We start from the raw sequence: 19289 nt of genomic DNA on the forward strand, positions 1-19289 counted from the left end.
CCAATGTGTAACGTTGCATGGCAACGTAATAAGGAGCGTTATCCCACCCGGTAAGGGAATTTCAGTCAACTACAAGGTAAATCAGGGTTTCGCTCGTCCATATAGTGCTCCAGCTCCGGCAGCTGCCCCCAAATCACCAACCTCATATCCACCACCATCAGCTGCAAACAACAACTGGTGCAGCAACAGCCAGCAAATAATATGTATGCTTCCTTGCCAAGGAGCAATGCTGGTCCCCAAGAGCCTAACACTATTAACGCTCCAAAACAGACATTCCCCATTACCTCGTACACATTACCACGCAGGAAGCCCACGCTTGCAGATCTAAAGCCTACGCAAGTAGGTATGCAATTGGAACAGAAAGCTCAGCAGCGACTTAAACAGAACAGTGTCAATGTTCTTCAACAATGGAAGCATGTCTCAATCAGACAAAGCATCACATGAAGAACTTGTTGCAAAACTCCACTGTTAAAAGTCAAAATATGACAACAAACCCAGAGGTGAAAACGGCTCTAGTAACAATTCCCATTCCACCACCCCAAGATCCGATGGCTTTGCAACAAAAAGCCCAACCACAGACCCCAGTCCAGGTTCCGGCTGCGCCCCTAGCTGCAATCCAATCTTCAACCACTGAACTTGTGCCCCTAGAAACTGTGATCTTTCGCAATAAGAACAAACGCCCCAACAAAGACGGAGAGATCTCTGTGGAGTGTGGGCTCAAGCCAACGACCGGCATTCATACATAGAACGCGATGAGTCCATATCAGACACCCACCATGTCAATCCTCCGGTTTATGAAATTTCAGTAAAACCTACCAGGAGAACAGCTGCTGAGGACGAACAGGGAATCGATGAGACTAAAGCTGTTGTAAGTCAGCTTCACAAGGACGGTAAGCGTCCTGTGTGTTGTCAATGTGAGAAGGAGATCAAGTCGGGACCTTTCATTACTGCTTTGGGTCGCATCTGGTGTCCCGACCACTTCATGTGTATCAATGGTAATTGCCATCGTCCATTGCAAGACGTTGGATTCGTTGACGAAAAGGGCGACTTGTACTGCGAGTATTGCTTCGAGAAGTACTTGGCTCCAACTTGCAGCAAGTGCAATGGAAAGAAGGAAGGCATTTCCATCCAGAGTGCTTCACTTGTGCAAACTGTGGCAAGCTCTTTGGCAACACTCCATTCTTCCTAGAAGAAGGTCTGGCGTATTGTGAAGCTAATTGGAATGAACTCTTTAACACTAAAGCATTATTCACATGAGCACGACCAACGACCAACGAATGAACGAATATTCGTCGATTTTGACATTTCTTTCACATGAGAGTTTTTAATTCGTCGCGAATAAAGTTTGACTTTGATCACCGAAACCAACACAAGAATGAATTTTGTAGGTTAAGTACGCGATTATTTTATTCGTTGCGAGTGTGGATAATGTTGAACGCGAATAAAGTTTGACAGTTCGTATCTACTTCAATTTTTTTCGCGACGAATAAATTTGTTTTCTTAAATTTATTAATATATGATATTGAAAAATAAAAGTATGCATCATAAATCAAATAGAAACTATATTGCTATCGTTTTGTTAAGAATTTGTGTGGAAATATGTCTTCAATCGTATATAAACTCACATTTTGTAATTCATTCGTCGTTCGTTGGTCGCGCTCATATGAATACTGCTTAAGTGCTTTGCATGTGGGCAATAACTATCACAGTCAATGTTTCAATTGCACATAATGCAAAAAGAATCTTGAAGGACAGAGCTTCTACGACAAAGGCGGACGTCCATTCTGCAAGACCCACGTGCGTTAAAAAAGCCCAATGTCAACAATTTTGTGTCTTAAACCACTTCAGGGAATGTGCATATTTAAACCGGAAAAACAGTTAAAGAAAACAGAAACTATATTTTACTCTTATTGCTTAGCGCTTATTATTTTATTAATTTTAATTAAAGAACAACAAATGTGTATGTTTTTATTATAAACAAATAAAAAAAAAGAAGTCAATTGTGTTTTTGTTCTTATAAATATCCATCATTTTAGAAAACAAAACCAAATCAACCTCTCCAAAGAGCAACAACCTTTTACTTACTTACTTAAGGTAGCACTACAGTCCTGTGTGAACTAGGGCCTCACCCAACAAACTTCTCCATTTAGCTCGGTCTCTAGCTAGATGTCTCCAGCTTCGCGATCCAAGTTGGGTGAGGTCACTTTCGGGCCGGAGCATTGGTTTCCATGCGCTCTACTTGACCCAGCCATCTAAGCCGTTGGACTTTTACACTTCTGGCTAAGTGTACGTCGCTGTACAACCCGTACAGCTCATCGTTCCATCTTCTCCTCTACTCCCCTTCGATGCATACGGGACTGAAGATCACACAAAGAACTTTTCTCTCGAACCGAACCAAGGTGCTTTCATCCACTTTTGTCATAGTCCATGATTCTGCACCGTATAGCAGGACGGGGATGATAATGGTCTTATATAGCGACACTTTGCTTATTCGAGAGGACTTTTCCACTCAACTGCTTTCTTAAGAAAGAAACAGCGTTTAGCAACAGTTATGCTTCGTTTGATACCAGCGCTGGTATTGTTTTCTGCGTCTACAGTGGAGCGCCTAGCTAGACGAAGTCCTTGACTACTAAAAAAGTTACGTCTGTCGATGGTAACGTTTTGACCAAGACGTCGCCATCTGCCTCAATACTCACAAAGCCCTATTGAAATCACGCTGAGTTCTTCTGATTATGTCAATGTCATCAGCATATGGTAGTAATTGGACAGACTTTTGAAAGATAGTGCCTCTAGTGTTGACGTGTGAGCTCTGCACTATTCTTTCAAGCACGATGTTAAAAAAATCACATGATAGCGCATCACCTTGTCTAAACCCTTTTTTGACATCAAAAGGTTGTGTTAAGTTGTTTCCAACCTTTATGAAGCAGCGTGAATTCTCCATGGTCATCCTGCACAAACGGACGAGTTTGGCATTGATGCCAAAACTAGACATGGCTCTATACTGCTCATCCCTGTAGATGCTGTCATATGCGGCCTTGAAATCGATGAAAAGATGGTGGGTGTCGATTTGGTGTTCTTGGGTTTCTTCCAGGATCTGCCGTAATGTGAATTTTTGATCAACTGTGGACTTAGTTGGTCTAAAACCACACTGATAAGGACCTATCAGGTTGTTGACGATGGGCTTTAGACGGTCACATATTACGGTAGCAACATCTGTAACGTCTAATTGCATCACATACAACATACAAGAAAAATGGTAGTATTTCATATATGAAGACAATTTTCTGATGTCAACATTTAACATTTATTGATCCAAACCTACCTGAACCTGTGCCATGCTACGAATACTTGACTTGGATTCTTTATTTTGATAGGAGTGGAAATCTATACATTGTGGAAAGCTAGCAAAATCAAACAATTTTATTTTTACTGACGCAGTTTCGGAGGGCTCACTGATTAATTTGATAGAGTCCTTTTATTAAGAGGGCAAGGCCCTAATAAATTTCTCTACAATTGCTGACGTTCTGTTGGGAAATATTTTGGCAATTACCTGGAGAAGAACAACATTTTAAAACATTGAATATGTATTTCATAATTTTGACTTGCCATCATCCTTCTGGTAAGATCCTGCGGCAAGATATAAAGTCATTATAATTAGTTCAATTGAAATCGCTCCACCTCTGTTGACAGCCGAACTGATGTTTTCCTTAAAAAGATCAGAACTGGAAATGCCAGTTCTTGCCAAAAAAAAATGTATTCCTGTTGTGTCGAAAAAACTCTAAACCGTCATATTTTGTAAATGGTTCAATTTTTTGTATACACTTTTTGCCTCCTTGTTAGAAGCAAGGACTGCAGAACAGCATCTTAAAAGATATTTTTATTTTCTATAATTAAATCGTCTGAATCCATATCGGATTATAATTTTCAACCAATATTAATGTCAAATCAGTTCTGCCTTTTTTAAAGACAATGTAGTAGTTATTGTAAAAGAGGACTACTTAGTAAAAAACGTGTTTATTTTGGTTATTAGTTTATACGTAAATAAACTTGAATCAAGGATACATAAATGTGTGTTTAACAATTTATTATTTTCAAGGCCTAAAATATACATACGTATAAAAGCAGATACTTAATTTTTGATTTCTCAAGAATTCTGAACGCAACGCTTTGAGGACACAGCCACTTTGACAGATTGATTATGTTTATATTTTTAATTAAGACCACACAAAAGTAAAGTGCAATACTTATCTTTAAAGGGAGAAGCAGATTAAAACAGCACCAGATCCAACAATTTTATTTTTTTGATTCAAAAATTAGTTTTTTTTTCACACTTGGTGATATTTTTTTTTCTAAAATTTCGTATCATTTCAAGCTGTTTTTCAATAGGAACAGTGTTTTCACATCAAATTATAAAAAGCTTTACAGAACAAAACACAATTTCATGAATCTAACTTGAATAGGTCTAAATGTATAACTTCAACTTCTTTGCTATTTGCTGTGCTTTATGTCTTATAGGCTTTTCATACCAAGTCCAAAACCCAGTTTTTGCCGAAAAACTACATCGAAAACTGAAGTTTTCACATACATTTTTGGTAAGCCACAAGTTTTCGTAAACCACACGTTTTACATAAAACCTTTTGAAAACTAGTAGCAGTTCAAAGTTAAATTAAACCCTTCGAAATATTCACCGCTCAAATTAATGTAAACAAAACAGCTGATGGCTGCTGTCAAAACAAATATCTCATTTTGAAATAAATTTGGTCCTGGTAAGTAATAGTGTTTAGGCTAGGCGCGCACATGAGCATTATAGACTTATATGAGAGTCCGAGCACTTGCAGAAACCATTCTATAGCCCATTCCACCAACATTTTAGTTTGTGTTTTGACACAAACTAGACGATCACCTCAAACCAATTCCTTAGTTTGTGTCACAAAGAATTAACAGAATATGGAAGAGGAAAAAAATAAAAAAGAAAACTTTGCGGAAGCCAAGATGAAGAGTACCTGCCGGAACTTTGGGCCGAAGAGTAGTGTAAACTGTTTGTCTTTTATATTAACGAAAAAAACCGTCACCCCTTCCGGAGGTTCACCAATGGAATGGCCTTTATTTAATAAAAACCACACAATTGTTGTTGAGCATAAAAACAACAATCTTGATTTCGTTGTGGAGGACAGCCGCCCCTCAGGTAAAGTATTGATAAATAAATAAACAAATTGAAGTTTTACTATGTGCATATCTATTTTAGATTTCAGAGGAGATACCATTAGATGCATTTCCGACTTCTGGTGACTCGAGAAGGTACTCTTCATTCCAATATAAAGATGAAGGGAAAGTTCTGTCCGTTGAATGTAAGTCCTGTTCTTCGTGCGCTACTCCGTCAAGGCCCCAGGCTGCAAAAATAGTAAATGTGATGAAGAAAATGTACTTAAAATTGAAGAACAAATACAGGGTTTTATAAAAGACTCCAAAGCTTTGGACCTAGAGAAGTAAAAGATTGCTATCTCAAAGGATTTTGTCGAAGAGACAAAACTCTTTAACGAAAACTTTTTTAAAAACGTTTCTAAAATAAAAAGTGCGTAATCTAAATGTTTGTTAAGTGTTTTTTTAGCGTTGAAAATGTTATATTTATGTACCTACAAGAAATATTTTGCTCAATGGGAGAAGACGGTGAAGTGTGAGCTATACAAAATCACCACTTCACCATGCGTTGCGACGTCACGCTCATCGATATGTATTTAATTGTTATAACAAGTGTTATACGTTCTCAACCGTGCTTTCTCGTTATGTTGCGAGAAGAGTGAGAATACGGACAGGAAAGATTTTGGAAAAAATAAAAGACTCTTTATTTAACTTGTTTAAGTTTTAATTTTAGTTTTATTATCTTTATTTATTTAAAACAAAGGCCCGCTGTCTTGAGCTAGGCTGCAACCTTGTTAGATAATGGATTATTTTAGTTCTAATTTGTTGAATGTTATGGTAAATCTTTCTGTAACTTTCTTAAACTATTCCTGACTTTTTATACTTTTTCTTTAACCAATTTTCCTCAATACACATGCATTCCTCCAACTATCATCCACCAACCGATGATTACACAATCGGTTCTATTTGGTAATATTGACCCACTTGAAAATATTCAATAATTACTTGAGACCTGGTTGGAATTTTTAAATATTATATAAATTCATAATATTCCGAACTGTTGGTCACAAAAGTGCCGCCGCATCATATTTCACACATACCCACTTCACTCATAGTGTCGACCCTTGCTGCGATGCATTCTCAGCATTATTTAGTATGGGTATTCCTCAATGCCTGCAATTAGTGCATTGGATTTGTTTACAATCCGTTGGACATTGGATATTTATTACTCATAGCAGTTTATGGGTTTTGACGTAGCTATGACGAGTGGGTATTATGATGACCTTGTGACGATTTGTTTGTGAGTCAATGTATATAGTGTATATATCAGTGATTGAAGTGTTTGGGAAAACGCACGGCATTAGGGAAAATGTATATGTTGGGGGTTGGTATGTAGTGCGATCACTACACAAGCAAAACTTTGTTCACATAAATTTCTTTGTCGATTACCATTTTCAATTGCATAAATTTGATGCTTTCTTTTCTTTGGAAGTTCCAGGATTTGCAAAAGAAAACTACGTTTTTTTTATGATATAGGCATTTTTCTTTTTATGTATTAAAATCTATTTCCATTGGATAGAATTAATTTTATTTTCACAAATAATTTGAAAAGAACATAACATTTTACTCACACATTTTTTCATCAATACAAAATTTTACAGAAACTTTGTTTACTTCAAACTGAAGTTGTCCATTTTGTTCAGGTAAAATTAACTCAATTCCGTTTCGAACGCTGCCATTTCGAAATGTCATTTTTTCGAGTATCAAAATGGGTCGGCGCTGCTTCTGTCACAATAACTTAACTTTTTTGTATGTTTAGTGAGAAGTGAAATTGTGAAAAACAAGAGAAATAATTTTTATTTCCTTTGTAATGTTTTTTTTTTTCTCTAAAAAAGAACTTTGCTTCTCGGTTTGACTGAAACTAGAAGCTAATTATTAATACTACTCACAATGAATAATCTAAATAACGATAAAAATAAATACCTTGTACTGGGGGTAATTATTCTTTTCATCGTATTGTCAAATGTACAAAGTCAACTTTTGATAAATATTCAAAATCAGGTAAAAATTATTATAAATATTTTGTTAAGTAAATAGATAGTTCAAAGTGAAATATTGATTCAATCTGTATGTTAATATCGATAACACTATTTTGTTTTTATTCTAAGATCAAGAGAGTGAAGGACACTTGAATGAAATTCTTTTGTCTGAAAAAAACTAAACTTTAGTTTATCGAATTGAAGATGATAACACTTTAAATGTTATTTTTTGCATATAAGTTACATCTTTGGGTTTGGTGTATAATTGATCGTATCCAGCATTGGCTATCATTCATTAATTGGTGCGAAAGATGTGTGTACATGTTTGATATATTGTTCGGGGATTACAGACAGATCACTATGAGTTTCGAGCACTGTCAGTTGATTTTTCTCTTTGAAAGAAGTTCAAAGGCCCTAAACAACTGATTAGTGGAATGCTTTAAATGTGCAAAAGAAATAGTAGCTTGTTTTCATATCAGATCTATCTGTGCATTACTGGAATTATGTTGAAGTGCGAACTTTATCAGTGTTTGTAGGTTGATTAACAATTAGGGCATAAAGTTTATTAAAATGAAGTCAGAAGTTCTTGTTGAAAACAACATTTAAGTTTGACATACTAAGCAACGTTTTTGATTGAAATTATAGCAATTGATTAGTTTCATCATACCTACTTAATTTGTTGATCATAAACAACAGTGTAGGACCTAGAATTGGCCTTTTTTATAGTGTTTAAGGCGGTCTTACTAAAATCTTTCAACAGGTTTACAAAGCATTTAAATGGCAGAATTCGTTATATACATTTGTTAATAACAACTAGTTTAGTTAGTTTAGTTTTATTGACTTCAAAAGATACAAGAACAAAACATTATATTGTTAATTGTAAGATTACACAAGTCTTTAAATGGTTTGGCCGAAGGCCGTCTACCAGACTGACATTTTTTTTAAATTGATAGATACGAAAAAAAAGCTAATTAGATGCAATTCAATAAAATAATCTTTACAATTTTCAAACTTTAAAACCTTAAAATTTTTCCTCAACTATTCTGGTTCTTTAGCGAAGAGCGTTCAATGAGTATTCATACAGAAGGTCCCAACAAAGTTCTCCATTCAAGATGTTGATCGTTTCTTCTAAACTGTGTATATCTATCCCAAAATAGCGCTTTCGGAACTCCTTTAGTATTGGACAAACTCCCAGAAAATGAAATACATCTTCGCGTTTTTTGCGAATGCATAAATCGCACAATATTATCAATTGTGGACGGTAAGGAAAGTAGTTCAAATTGATGAGATGACCTCTTACTTTAAGTAACAAGCTGATTTTTTGTGAACTGTTTTTGGCCAAGAAGTAGGTGTTGTGGTTCAAGAAATGGTTAACTGTACTGTAGTTCTTACTTACTTACTTATCTGGCTCACAATCCATGAAGGGTCTCAGCCTGAGATACTGCAGTCTTCCATCGTGAACGTTCCCTCGCATGCACCCTCCAGTCACCGAGACCAAGCGCTGTGGCATCCGCAGTCACTTGTACCGTAGGTTCGGTCTTCCTTGTCGTCTTGAACCTGAGGGCTGCGCTGAGAATACTTTCTTGGCTGGACCGTTGTCCATTCGCTCGATGTGGCCAGATCAATGTGGTCGTTTTTCTTGGCCTTCTGGACTACATCCACATCTTGGTACAGCTCATACAGTTCTCGGTTGTATCTTCTTCTCCAAAAATCCGTCGAAGAATTTTTCTTTCGAAAGTGCCCAGTATCAATTTCCCTTTTTTAATTATCGTCCAGCACTCGGCGCCGTAGAGGGTTGGGTACGATTTGCCGATTTTTAAAATGTCGATTTAAAAAAGTCGACCATTATAATGTCGATTGTCGAAAAGTCGATTGATAAAAATACCCACCGAACAAAATGCTGACTCTTATAATGTCGATTTTGAAAATATCGACTAGTAAAAGGTCGACAGTGACAAAGGGAATGATGTTCACATGCATGCGGCGATCAACAAGTCACTCTCGGTTTACTTGTAATGTTTACATTCGCCGCATGCATGTGAAATCTCAGATAAAAGCTTACATTCATGTTTTTTTTTCTTTACAACAGTCGACATTTTAACCGACAACTTTTCAGTCGACATTTTTTGTAGTCGACATTTAAATGGGCAATTTTTTTTTGTCGATCAAATTTCAATCGACATTTTAAGAGTCTGTAAAGTTTTCAGTTGGCCAGTCGACATTTTTTTTGTCGACCATTCGTACGCCACCCCGCCGTAGAGTAAAACTGGTAAAATTAAAGTTTTGTATAGCAGACACTTTGTCTTTCGAGTGAGGAGTTTTGAACCCACTTGTTTGGCCAAACCGAAGCAGTAGTGGTTGGGTAGTGTAATTCTTCTTCGGATCTCAACTAAGGTTTCGTTCATGGGATTGATGTTTGTTCCAAGGTAGGTGAACTCCTTAACTACCTCGAAATTGCTGCTACCAACAGTGACGTTTTGTCCTAGGCGGTGGACAGATGTTGCTTTGTTTGTTGATAACATGTACATTGTTTTGTCCTCATTCACTTCAAACCAACTAGTTTCGCCTGTTCTTCAATCATTATTTCTATGTCGTCCGCATAGCCTAGGAGCTGGGTGGATTTGTTGAAGATAGTGTCCCCCGTGCTCACACCTGCCTTACGCACTATCTGCTCCAGAACTATGTTGAAGAAGTCACATGACAACGCATCTCCTTGTCTTAACCCTGCGCAAGTTTGGAATAACAATAACTCGGATGAGCTATTACCCATTTGCACACTGCACTGCGTATTGTTTAGCGTCATGCGGCACAAATCCCGAATCAAGACATCGCCATCATAAGCTCTTGGCGGTGGATGCTATCATAAGCAGATTTAAAGTCCGTTAAAAGATGGTGGGTTTCGACTTTAAATTAGTTGGCCTTTTCCAGGATCTGCCTCAGTGTGAATATTTGGTACATCGTTGTTCTGCCTGGCCTAAAGCCACACTGGTACGTGCCGATATTTGTGTTGCAGGTTCTGAAACCAGAAGCATCGACCCTTTAAAGAAACGTCGGGTGTTGTTATACTGATTTTCAGGCGATCACTTATTGGTTTGAAATCAATGACTTTCGATCTAAGCCGATTTCCCACGACGAATCCGCATCCAAATACTCGTATATAAAATCATCTATAATAAATGTCGTAATTCTTTCTATTCATTGTACCAGATCCTATTTATCGCATTTCCTGGATCGCAGTAATATCTGCCTTATACTGCGAGAGGACAGATTTAAGTTTCTGAATTGCACCTGGAGTGTAGAGGGTTCTTTCATTCCAGGTACAAACTCTCAATGCGGGTCTGATTACCATAAGAGGGGGTTCATTATCCGAGGCTGGTATCTCTCTCATAACTTTCAAGTTTTTCACTGTGGAGGGGTTGTTAGCCCCTCGCACTAACCTCCAAGTTGGGCCGTTGATAAGGAGCTTTTTTTCCCCGATTTTGCACCCGCGCTTACAAGTTTTGCAAGTTATATCTAAAGATATAACCAGTATCCGGTGGTTACCATGAGGAGGTAAAGTAAACACTTGGTGTGTAGGAAAAGTTGCAGCATAATCCCCCAGATCCTACTGTAGTAAGATCTGTAGTAGAGCAAGAAACTATTGTAAATGTAAGCAAAAGTTTTCCTTAATTTTTATTTAATACTATTATTAACTCAATGTTTAATATTTATGTACAGCTGTCAACAAAATAATAGCAGCGCTATTTTTTTCTCATTTCTTTTTATTATTATCTTCTTTGTTATTGATTTTTTCTCTCTAACTTTAGCTTTTTCTGATACTCTTATTCTACGCTTTTATTATCACCATCAATCATATCAATATGCATTATATCAATAAAATAACGGCACTTTGTTTAAAAAATTCTTAATTTTGGACACACAAAATAATAGCAGCGTTAATGCATAAAATAGTTAAAATCAATAAAATAAAGTATAATTCAACTAAAAAAGTTAACAAACAGTGAGTATTTTCTGCAAATATCATTTTCTGTTATTTTGCGAGTTTTTTTGTTAAATTTATTAGACAGTGGGACGAGAAAAACATTGCAGTCAAGAGCTACGCCAAATCATACGCCAAATGAGGAGCGCCGGACAATCGTACAGGCAAATCGAAAAAATTTGTACGTTTCTGCAAAGCTGATCCATAATGCCATCAATTTTGTGGAAAAAGTGGAAACCAGAGGTCGAAAACGCAAATTGGAGGACGGGGACCATAGGCAAATAGTCAAAATGTTAAAGAAAGACCCCTTTAAATCAGCTGTGAAGATAAACCAAGAGCTCGAACTCAATGTGAGCGATGAGACAGTGCGTCGCACTCTTCGCACAGCTAATTTGAAGGCATGCCACCCAAGAAGAAAGCCACTTCTCTCCAAACGTCCTCTGGTTCAACGCCTTGCTTTTGCAAAAAAGTATGGTGGTTGGACACGAGAGAAGTGGCGGAACGTCTTGTTTTCAGACGAAAGCAAAATCGTTCTTTTTGGTGGCACTGGGTCTAGAAATTTTGTTTGGCTTCCACCGAACACAGAGTTCTAGCCAAAATACACCATGAAAACAGTCAAGCATGGAGGCAGCAAAATTATGGTTTGGGGTTGTTTTTCGTACAATGGTGTTGGGCCCATAAAAAAAATTGATGGCATTATGGATCAACATGCGTATGTCCAAATTTTGGAGAAAGTGATGCTGTTTTACGCTGAAGAAGACATGCCTCTCAGATGGGTCTTCCAGCAAGACAATGACCTAAAGCACACAAGCCGTATTGCGAAAGAGTGGTTCCCGCGTAAGGATATACAGGTCTTAGATTGGCCAGCGCAATCTCCAGACCTAAATCCCATTGAGCATTTGTGGGGGATGTTAAACGTGGCGTTGGCAAGCACAACCCCAAAAATCAGGCAGAATTGTGGACTGTACAAAGTATGTGGAGGGGAATACCCATAGAGCGGTGCAATAAACTGGTGACTTCAATACCATGAAGATGTGGTGATGTTATGAAAGTGAAGGGTTATTGTACAAAATATTAATATGTTAAATAAATTATATTAATTATAAAATTTGATGAAATTATTGAATAAAAGTTAATTTTTTGAATATTTATAAAACTGCTGCTATTATTTTGTGTGTCCAAAATTTGCAATTTTTTAAACAAAGGGCCGTTATTTTATTGATATAATGCATATTGATATGATTGATGGTGATAATGACAGCGTAGAATAAGAGTTTCAGAAAAAGCTAAAGTTAGAGAAAAAAAAGCAATAACAAAGAATATATGATAAAAAGAAATGAGAAAAAAGTAGCGCTGCTATTATTTTGTTGACAGCTGTATATATTTACATTTTAACAACAGTTAGCATATAGTTAGGAGTAGGACAAACACTTAAATTGTATAATTTATACTGATCTGTTTTTTTTTTTTGTCAAACATAAATCTAAATTTTCTTATTAGTTTTTATTAATTAATGTCTTTTTATCTTCAAGGTAGACACAAATCTCAAAAAATATGTATTTTTTTATTACAGGGTGGAGAAGTTATACAGGAAACTATTACATCGAATGTAAGCGACGACCTAGTTACACTTGAATTTCAAAGAACTGACGGTACTCTTATATCGCAATTGATCGATTTTAGAAATGTAAGTTCATAAAGATAGTATAATTTTTTTTCTTAATACAAAATATAAAAAAAAATGTCAATCACTGGCACAACAGTGTCCATGCTCCTATCCCACGGCCTGGCTCTGAGAAACTTTTATGCTTATACTAGTATTTGCTTCTATGCCTTTCTAAGATTAAATGGCCTGTCTAAAAAAAAGTGTTTTTTGCAGTGATGATAAAAATGGCTTTCATATCTGCAGTTTCTTAAGCTTATGAAAATCAGTTGTTGGCAGCCATAAAATGTTGAAAAATAAAATTTCCATTAATCTTCGTTCAAGGTTAAAATCAAAATAAGAAGAAGAAAACGCTAAAAGCATTGTCGCAAGTTGATAAAAGGCGCTTTGTAAGCAAATTCAATTATCATCTTTAAACAATTTAATGAATTACACGAATACAATCTTCGCAATTTGAGCAATTCAAAACAAACAAGTCTCATTTGATCAACTAAAACATTCAAAAAGATTAACTTTTGTAAACAAAGTCAATGACAAATTTATTTAGTTTTTTTATGTACAAATTTACAAATTCTATATACAAAAAAACATCATCTGAAATTGTTCCAATTTTTAAGACTACGTTCTTACTTTGCACTGATGATTTTTCCGGAAAGAAAAATTTCAATTTAATGCAAAATCACACAAGTTCTTCTTCTTTTAGATCTTTCTGTGGCACGATAGAAGCAACTTCTGAAGTCTCTAGGTACGGAAAATTCTGCTTGAAAAATCCAAACGGCTCCTGGACAAATTCAAGGAATGAATCGCTGAACTTACTATTGAACACTCACTTTCCTAGTAGTTCTCTTACCGAAACTTGCAACAATTATATACGTTCAAGTTCCAATACAACATATCCACAAGGTCTGATCACAGAGGACAAGCTACAATGGGCTCTCAACAGCTTCAAACCATTTAAATCTGCAGGACCAGATGGGATAATACCAGCCGAGTTACAAAAGACTTCTGACATAATTTCACCAATCCTTAAGGCAATTTTTACCAGCTGTCTTTACCTGGTCCATGTTCCCTCGGTATGGAGAGATGTTAAAGTTGTTTTTATACCGAAAGCAGGTAAATGCTCGCAAGTCAATCGTAAAGATTTGCGACCTATAAGTCTTTCATCATTCCTTCTTAAGAACTTGGCAAGTATTGATACAAGACTTCTGTCTTCGTCTCAACATGCCTACTGTAAAGGTAAATCGGTGGAAACAGCGTTACACACTTTAGTACGCACCGTCAAATATTCCCTCCATCACTTTGGTTGCTTTCCTTGACATCGAAGGTGCTAGTGGTGAATGAAATCCTAACTAGTCTCTATGCGGAAGGCTTCAGAGTGATAGCCTATGCGGACGACGTTGATATAGCAGTTTCAGGAAAGCATCTAAACACCCTAAAAGAACTCTTACGAAATGCCTTGGACAGACTAATACTTTAGGCTGATCGGTGTGGACTGGGTGTTAACCCACACAAACCCGATTTGGTATTATTTTCGAGGAAATGCAAAATTCCATTTGTCAACCTTCCCTATATTAAAGGAATCAAATTAAAATTCTCAGACGACGCTTAATACCTGTGACTTGTCTTATATAAAAAACTAAATTGGAAACGCAACGTACAGGAAAGAGTCAAAAAAGCTACTGTAGCTATTGGTAATAAATCGGGCTTACAACCAAGAATCACGCATTGGCTATACATATCGGTAATCAGACCGATTTTAATGTACACGCAGTATGGTGGAATGCTTTAGGGAAAGGTATAAACAGGGATAAGCTAAATAAGGTCCAACGTTCAGCTTGCCTATGTATTAGCGGATCGCTTCGCACTGGACACCTTACTCTACCTAACACCTCTTGACATATTTAGCAAACAAATAGCAGCAAGCTCTGCTATTCGCCTCAAAGCTTCGTCGCAGTGGACTTACAACAATATTGGCCACTCTGTAAATCTTAGGTATTTAGAATCAATTTCAAGCACAGACACTACTCCATCCCCAACTGCAATTCGACAGAAATTTCCAGATTTCTATACCTCAATCAATCCATTTCTATACAGATGGGTCAAAAACAAAATAAGGGGTTGGTGGAGGTGTGTTTTCTGAACGACTGAAATTAAGTCTCTTATTCCACCTTCCCAATCATTGTAACATGATCCGGGTGGAACTTTTGGCAATAAAGGAAGTCTTGTCCTGGTTTAAAGAAATCGTGATATCGACATCTGATATAGTCAGGCCGCTATCAAATATCTGGACTCTGTCTCTACAAACTCTTTAACAGTCCATAACTCTCCAGTACAGCCCATCCTACCAAGTTTGGCACGTACTTGTAAACTGTTGCTAATGCAAGACGATGTGAGGAGGTCAGGCACCAGTTGGAACAACATCACCACGTGTCAAGTCATAAAAAACATCTGGCCAACTCTGGATTTAAAACGTTCAAGGTGCTTGCTCTCTCTAAGCAGATCGCGTATAAGCTCGATAATAGGTGCCATAACCGGATACTGTATAATAGGAAAGCACGCTACGCGACTAGGCGTATTCTCAAATGACTTTTGCAGAAGCTGTATGGACGAGGAAGAAGAGGAAACAGTTTTTCATCTTCTCTGCACATAACCTGCTCGAAAACGCAAGAATTACCTAGGAGATTCTTCTTTAACGATCTAAATGATTTAAATCATGTCAGCATAATCAGCCTCTCACGTTTTGTAAGGGACTCAAACTGGTTCCATTGAGCTTAGTAGGAAGCCTCAAGGTTCATGTGGTATCACAATGGGCCATTAAACTGGCCTAGGTGTGTCCGTTTCCATCTTGGACAGCCACTTCAACCTAATCTAACCCTTATGGACAAATTTAATTCTCGATACTTAATTGTTCCAATTTTTAAAACTACGTTCTAACTTTGTAGTGATGACTTTTTCTGAAAGAAACATTCCAATTGAATGGAAATTCACACAAGTTATTGGTCGGAAGCATTTATGAAAAGCTTTCAAAAAAATACTTTCTGCAAAAATGGATACATTTAATATAATGCCCACCAAACTTTTATCCAAATGAACAGACCATTTGGGTGAACTCAAAAGAAAAAAGGCCAAAAATATGCACTTATTGTGGTCAAGTACATCAGCTAAGTTCATCCCTTAACTAAGTTCAACCCTTTATCAAAAGTGAGGTTGTAACGAACAAGTATTAAAAAATTATACTGATTTAGTCTTATTACTTATTACTTCAAAGTATTTATATAATAAATAAATATAATTATCTGTTTAACAAAAATTTAAATTTGTTACTTTTTTATTTTTAGGAAGTGAAAGTCTTAAAAGCATTAGTTTTAGGAGAAGAAGAACGTGGTCAAAGCCAGTACCAAGTCATGTGTTTTGTGACGAAATTTATCAAAGGCGACTTTATTTCGGCAGATGCCATGGCAAAATTGCGTCAAAAGAATCCAAGCACTGTCCGAATACCAGAAGAAGATAAAGGAAAAGAAATTCTAACAATGACATCATGGATACATCTGAATAAATCCACGCCAATTACAAGGCATTTATCTGGATTGTGTTCCGAGGCAGCTGATGCAACTTATGTCCGGGATATTGATGTAAAAGCATGGGCAGAGCTTCCAGGTAAATATAAACTTACTAAACCATTGCAGAAAAATATCGTACGAAAATATATTATTGGGTTATCTTTTGATCAAATAGGATCATCAATATCCAGCTTAGAAGCTGCCACGCAATTGTTTCCCGACAGTTTATTATCGCACTGTAGTGAAGTAACGAGTTTTTGGGCACCCTGCCTATGTTCATTGGAAATGTGTATAGGTTGGTATCCATGTGGGCTTAAATATTGCAAAGGGAAACCGGATCAATCAAATGGCAACAGTCAAAACTTGGCAAATTATCGCTGTGGCATTAAAACATGTCGAAAATGTACCCAATATATTTACTATGTACGGCAAAAACAACAGTGTCTTTGGGATGAATGACGAGTGCTGAATTTGTTGCTCGATAATTCTTCATCCCTATGTACTGTTGTTGTTGCCAATCGACTTGCAGCGACACTAGCAAAAGCCCAAAGAAGGAATATCGTTCGACAATTAAGCCTTAACTATTGGGATGATTATCTTATTAAACATTACCATTATCCCTATCGTCACCATCAACATTATCGATATCAACAATTTCTAAAACTGTTTCTCACTCGATCGCTGCCACCCTTGATAATAATATTAAGCATATTTTGTATACCAAAAAAACTTGCATTAACAAAATGTTAAAAAGTAAATTTTTACGTTTTGTTTTTGTAAATAGTGTTTATGTATAAATAGTTATTTATAATATATTGATATTGTTTTCAGTTGGTAATTATTAAGACTTCAAAACTCGTCCTTAAGCTTTTAAGTTGTTGTTCAGAATTTACAACTACAGTTATTCGTCTAGAATAAAAATGGGTCCAATTATTGAGATGGTAAGGATTGAAACAATTGCTTTGTACCTTTATGCTTGCATACATTTAATTTACTTTGATTGGTTTTTGGAAGAGTTCACATCTATTGAGCACTCATGAGTAATGACTTATGAAATTATGACTAATGTATAATTTCTGTCCTAAAAGTTAAAAATTAAATTGAATGTTCACAATGGCAGATAATTAAATGTATGATTTTTACTTCACAACTTCGGTGTTTGAATTATTTTTACTTATAGACTTCGTTCAATTTAAAAGCAAATTATATTCTATTTATTTTCTATATTATGACGAAGCTTTTATTTCCTTACACGTTTAAAAAAAATATAATCCTTACGAAGACTCAATTGCCCAAATAATTACTTATTGTTTAAAGTCTGTGTATTTGATCGGAGAGTTCTTTTGAATTACCAATAGAAAACATTTTATCAATATTAAAAATAAGATTGCACAAAAATATTAGTAGATATATAGCATTAACTATATATACAGTGTATCATTTTCATATTTGTACCCCTTCTATTAAAACTTTGAATGTTCTAAGTTAAGTGCATGTTAAGTGTGTATTCATGGTTGATATATTTTATCAATTTTAATGAAATGATAAGCACTACTGCAAAACTAGATCACTTTCGTATTCGTACGCCTAGTTATAAGTTGCCAAGCCACTTTAATTTCAATTGCATTTTCTATCAATTTAAAGTATTCTGAAGTCATTTAGAATTTTCAAAAGGTTTTAAACAATTTGTCTCAGAGTGTAACAACAATGGGAAAAAAGCTAGTGAAACCTATAAAGAACTACGAGAACTCATCGTAAAATACCACCAAGAAAGTAAATGGTATAAACAGATTTCATCTTTAGTTAATCGAGTTAAATCAGCGGTTTAAAGTATTGTCAACCTCAAGGAAAAAAGGATTGAAAACTTGCCTCGCAATACGACAAGAAGTATTTGCAACACCCAGGACCAGAGGATAATTGTGCGTGAGATAAATACAAATCTAAAGAAAAGTGCACCAAAATTGGCACAGAACCTTTGCCAATCCCTGGAAAAACAATTTTGCACTGAAATGTTGCGGAGTTGGATACGGGAACATGGTTTTAACGCAAGAGTATCGCGCAAAAAACCATTTATTTGTCATGTCAACAGACTTAAACGACTTGTATTCGCCAAAGAATAACAAGCAAAACACATTGACTTCTGGAAAACGGTTACTTTCACAGATGAGTCAAAGTTTAGTATTAATGGCTCGGATGGCAGACAAATGGTTTGGCGTAAGCCGAATACTGAATACCTTCCGCAAAACATGGTGGTGGGCCGGTAATGGTGTGGGGTTGTTTTTCAGTAGCTGGAGTTGTGAAACTGCACATAATTAAAGGAATTATAGATCGCAAGATTTACATAGATGTCCTGAAGACGAATTGAAAAGATAGTGGTGCACAAATGGGTCTAGAAAACAACTTTACTTTTTGCCAGGATAAAATATATGTACAGCTGTCAACAAAATAATAGCAGCGCTACTTTTTTCTAATTTCTTTTTATTATATTTTCTTTGTTATTGCTTTTTTCTCTCTAACTTAAGCTTTTTCTTAATACTCATATTCTAAGCTTTCGTTATCACCATCAATCATATCAATATGCATTATATCAATAAAATAACGGCACTTTGTTTAAAAAAATGCAAATTTTGGACACACAAAATAATAGCAGCAGTTTTATAAATATTCAAAAAATTAATATTTTTTCAATAATTTAATCAAATTTTATAATTAATATAATGTATTTAACACATTAATATTTTATACAGTAACCCTTCACTTTCATAACATCACCACATCTTCTCGGCATTGAATCCACCAGTTTATTGCACCGCTCTATGGGTATTCCCCTCCAGCCGTGGTATAGCCGTCCACAATTCTGCCTGATTTTTCTGATTGTGCTTGCCAACGCCACGTTTAACATCCCCCCA

At 36.0% G+C, this 19289-nt stretch overlaps 1 protein-coding gene across 1 annotated transcript; it reads left to right on the forward strand.

The window, feature by feature from the left end:
- The first annotated feature begins 6911 nt into the window (after positions 1-6911).
- Positions 6912-18803, forward strand: LOC129951874 (out at first protein). The gene is made up of 4 exons (XM_056064223.1): positions 6912-7200; positions 12731-12844; positions 16159-16477; positions 16556-18803. Exons 1-4 carry the CDS (start codon positions 7090-7092, stop codon positions 16837-16839), a joined length of 828 nt encoding a protein of 275 aa, XP_055920198.1. The 5' UTR covers positions 6912-7089; the 3' UTR covers positions 16840-18803.
- The last annotated feature ends 486 nt before the right edge of the window (positions 18804-19289 follow it).

The sequence above is a fragment of the Eupeodes corollae genome, chromosome 3, assembly GCF_945859685.1.
Source record: "Eupeodes corollae chromosome 3, idEupCoro1.1, whole genome shotgun sequence".
Classification (NCBI taxonomy): Eukaryota; Metazoa; Arthropoda; class Insecta; order Diptera; family Syrphidae; genus Eupeodes; species Eupeodes corollae.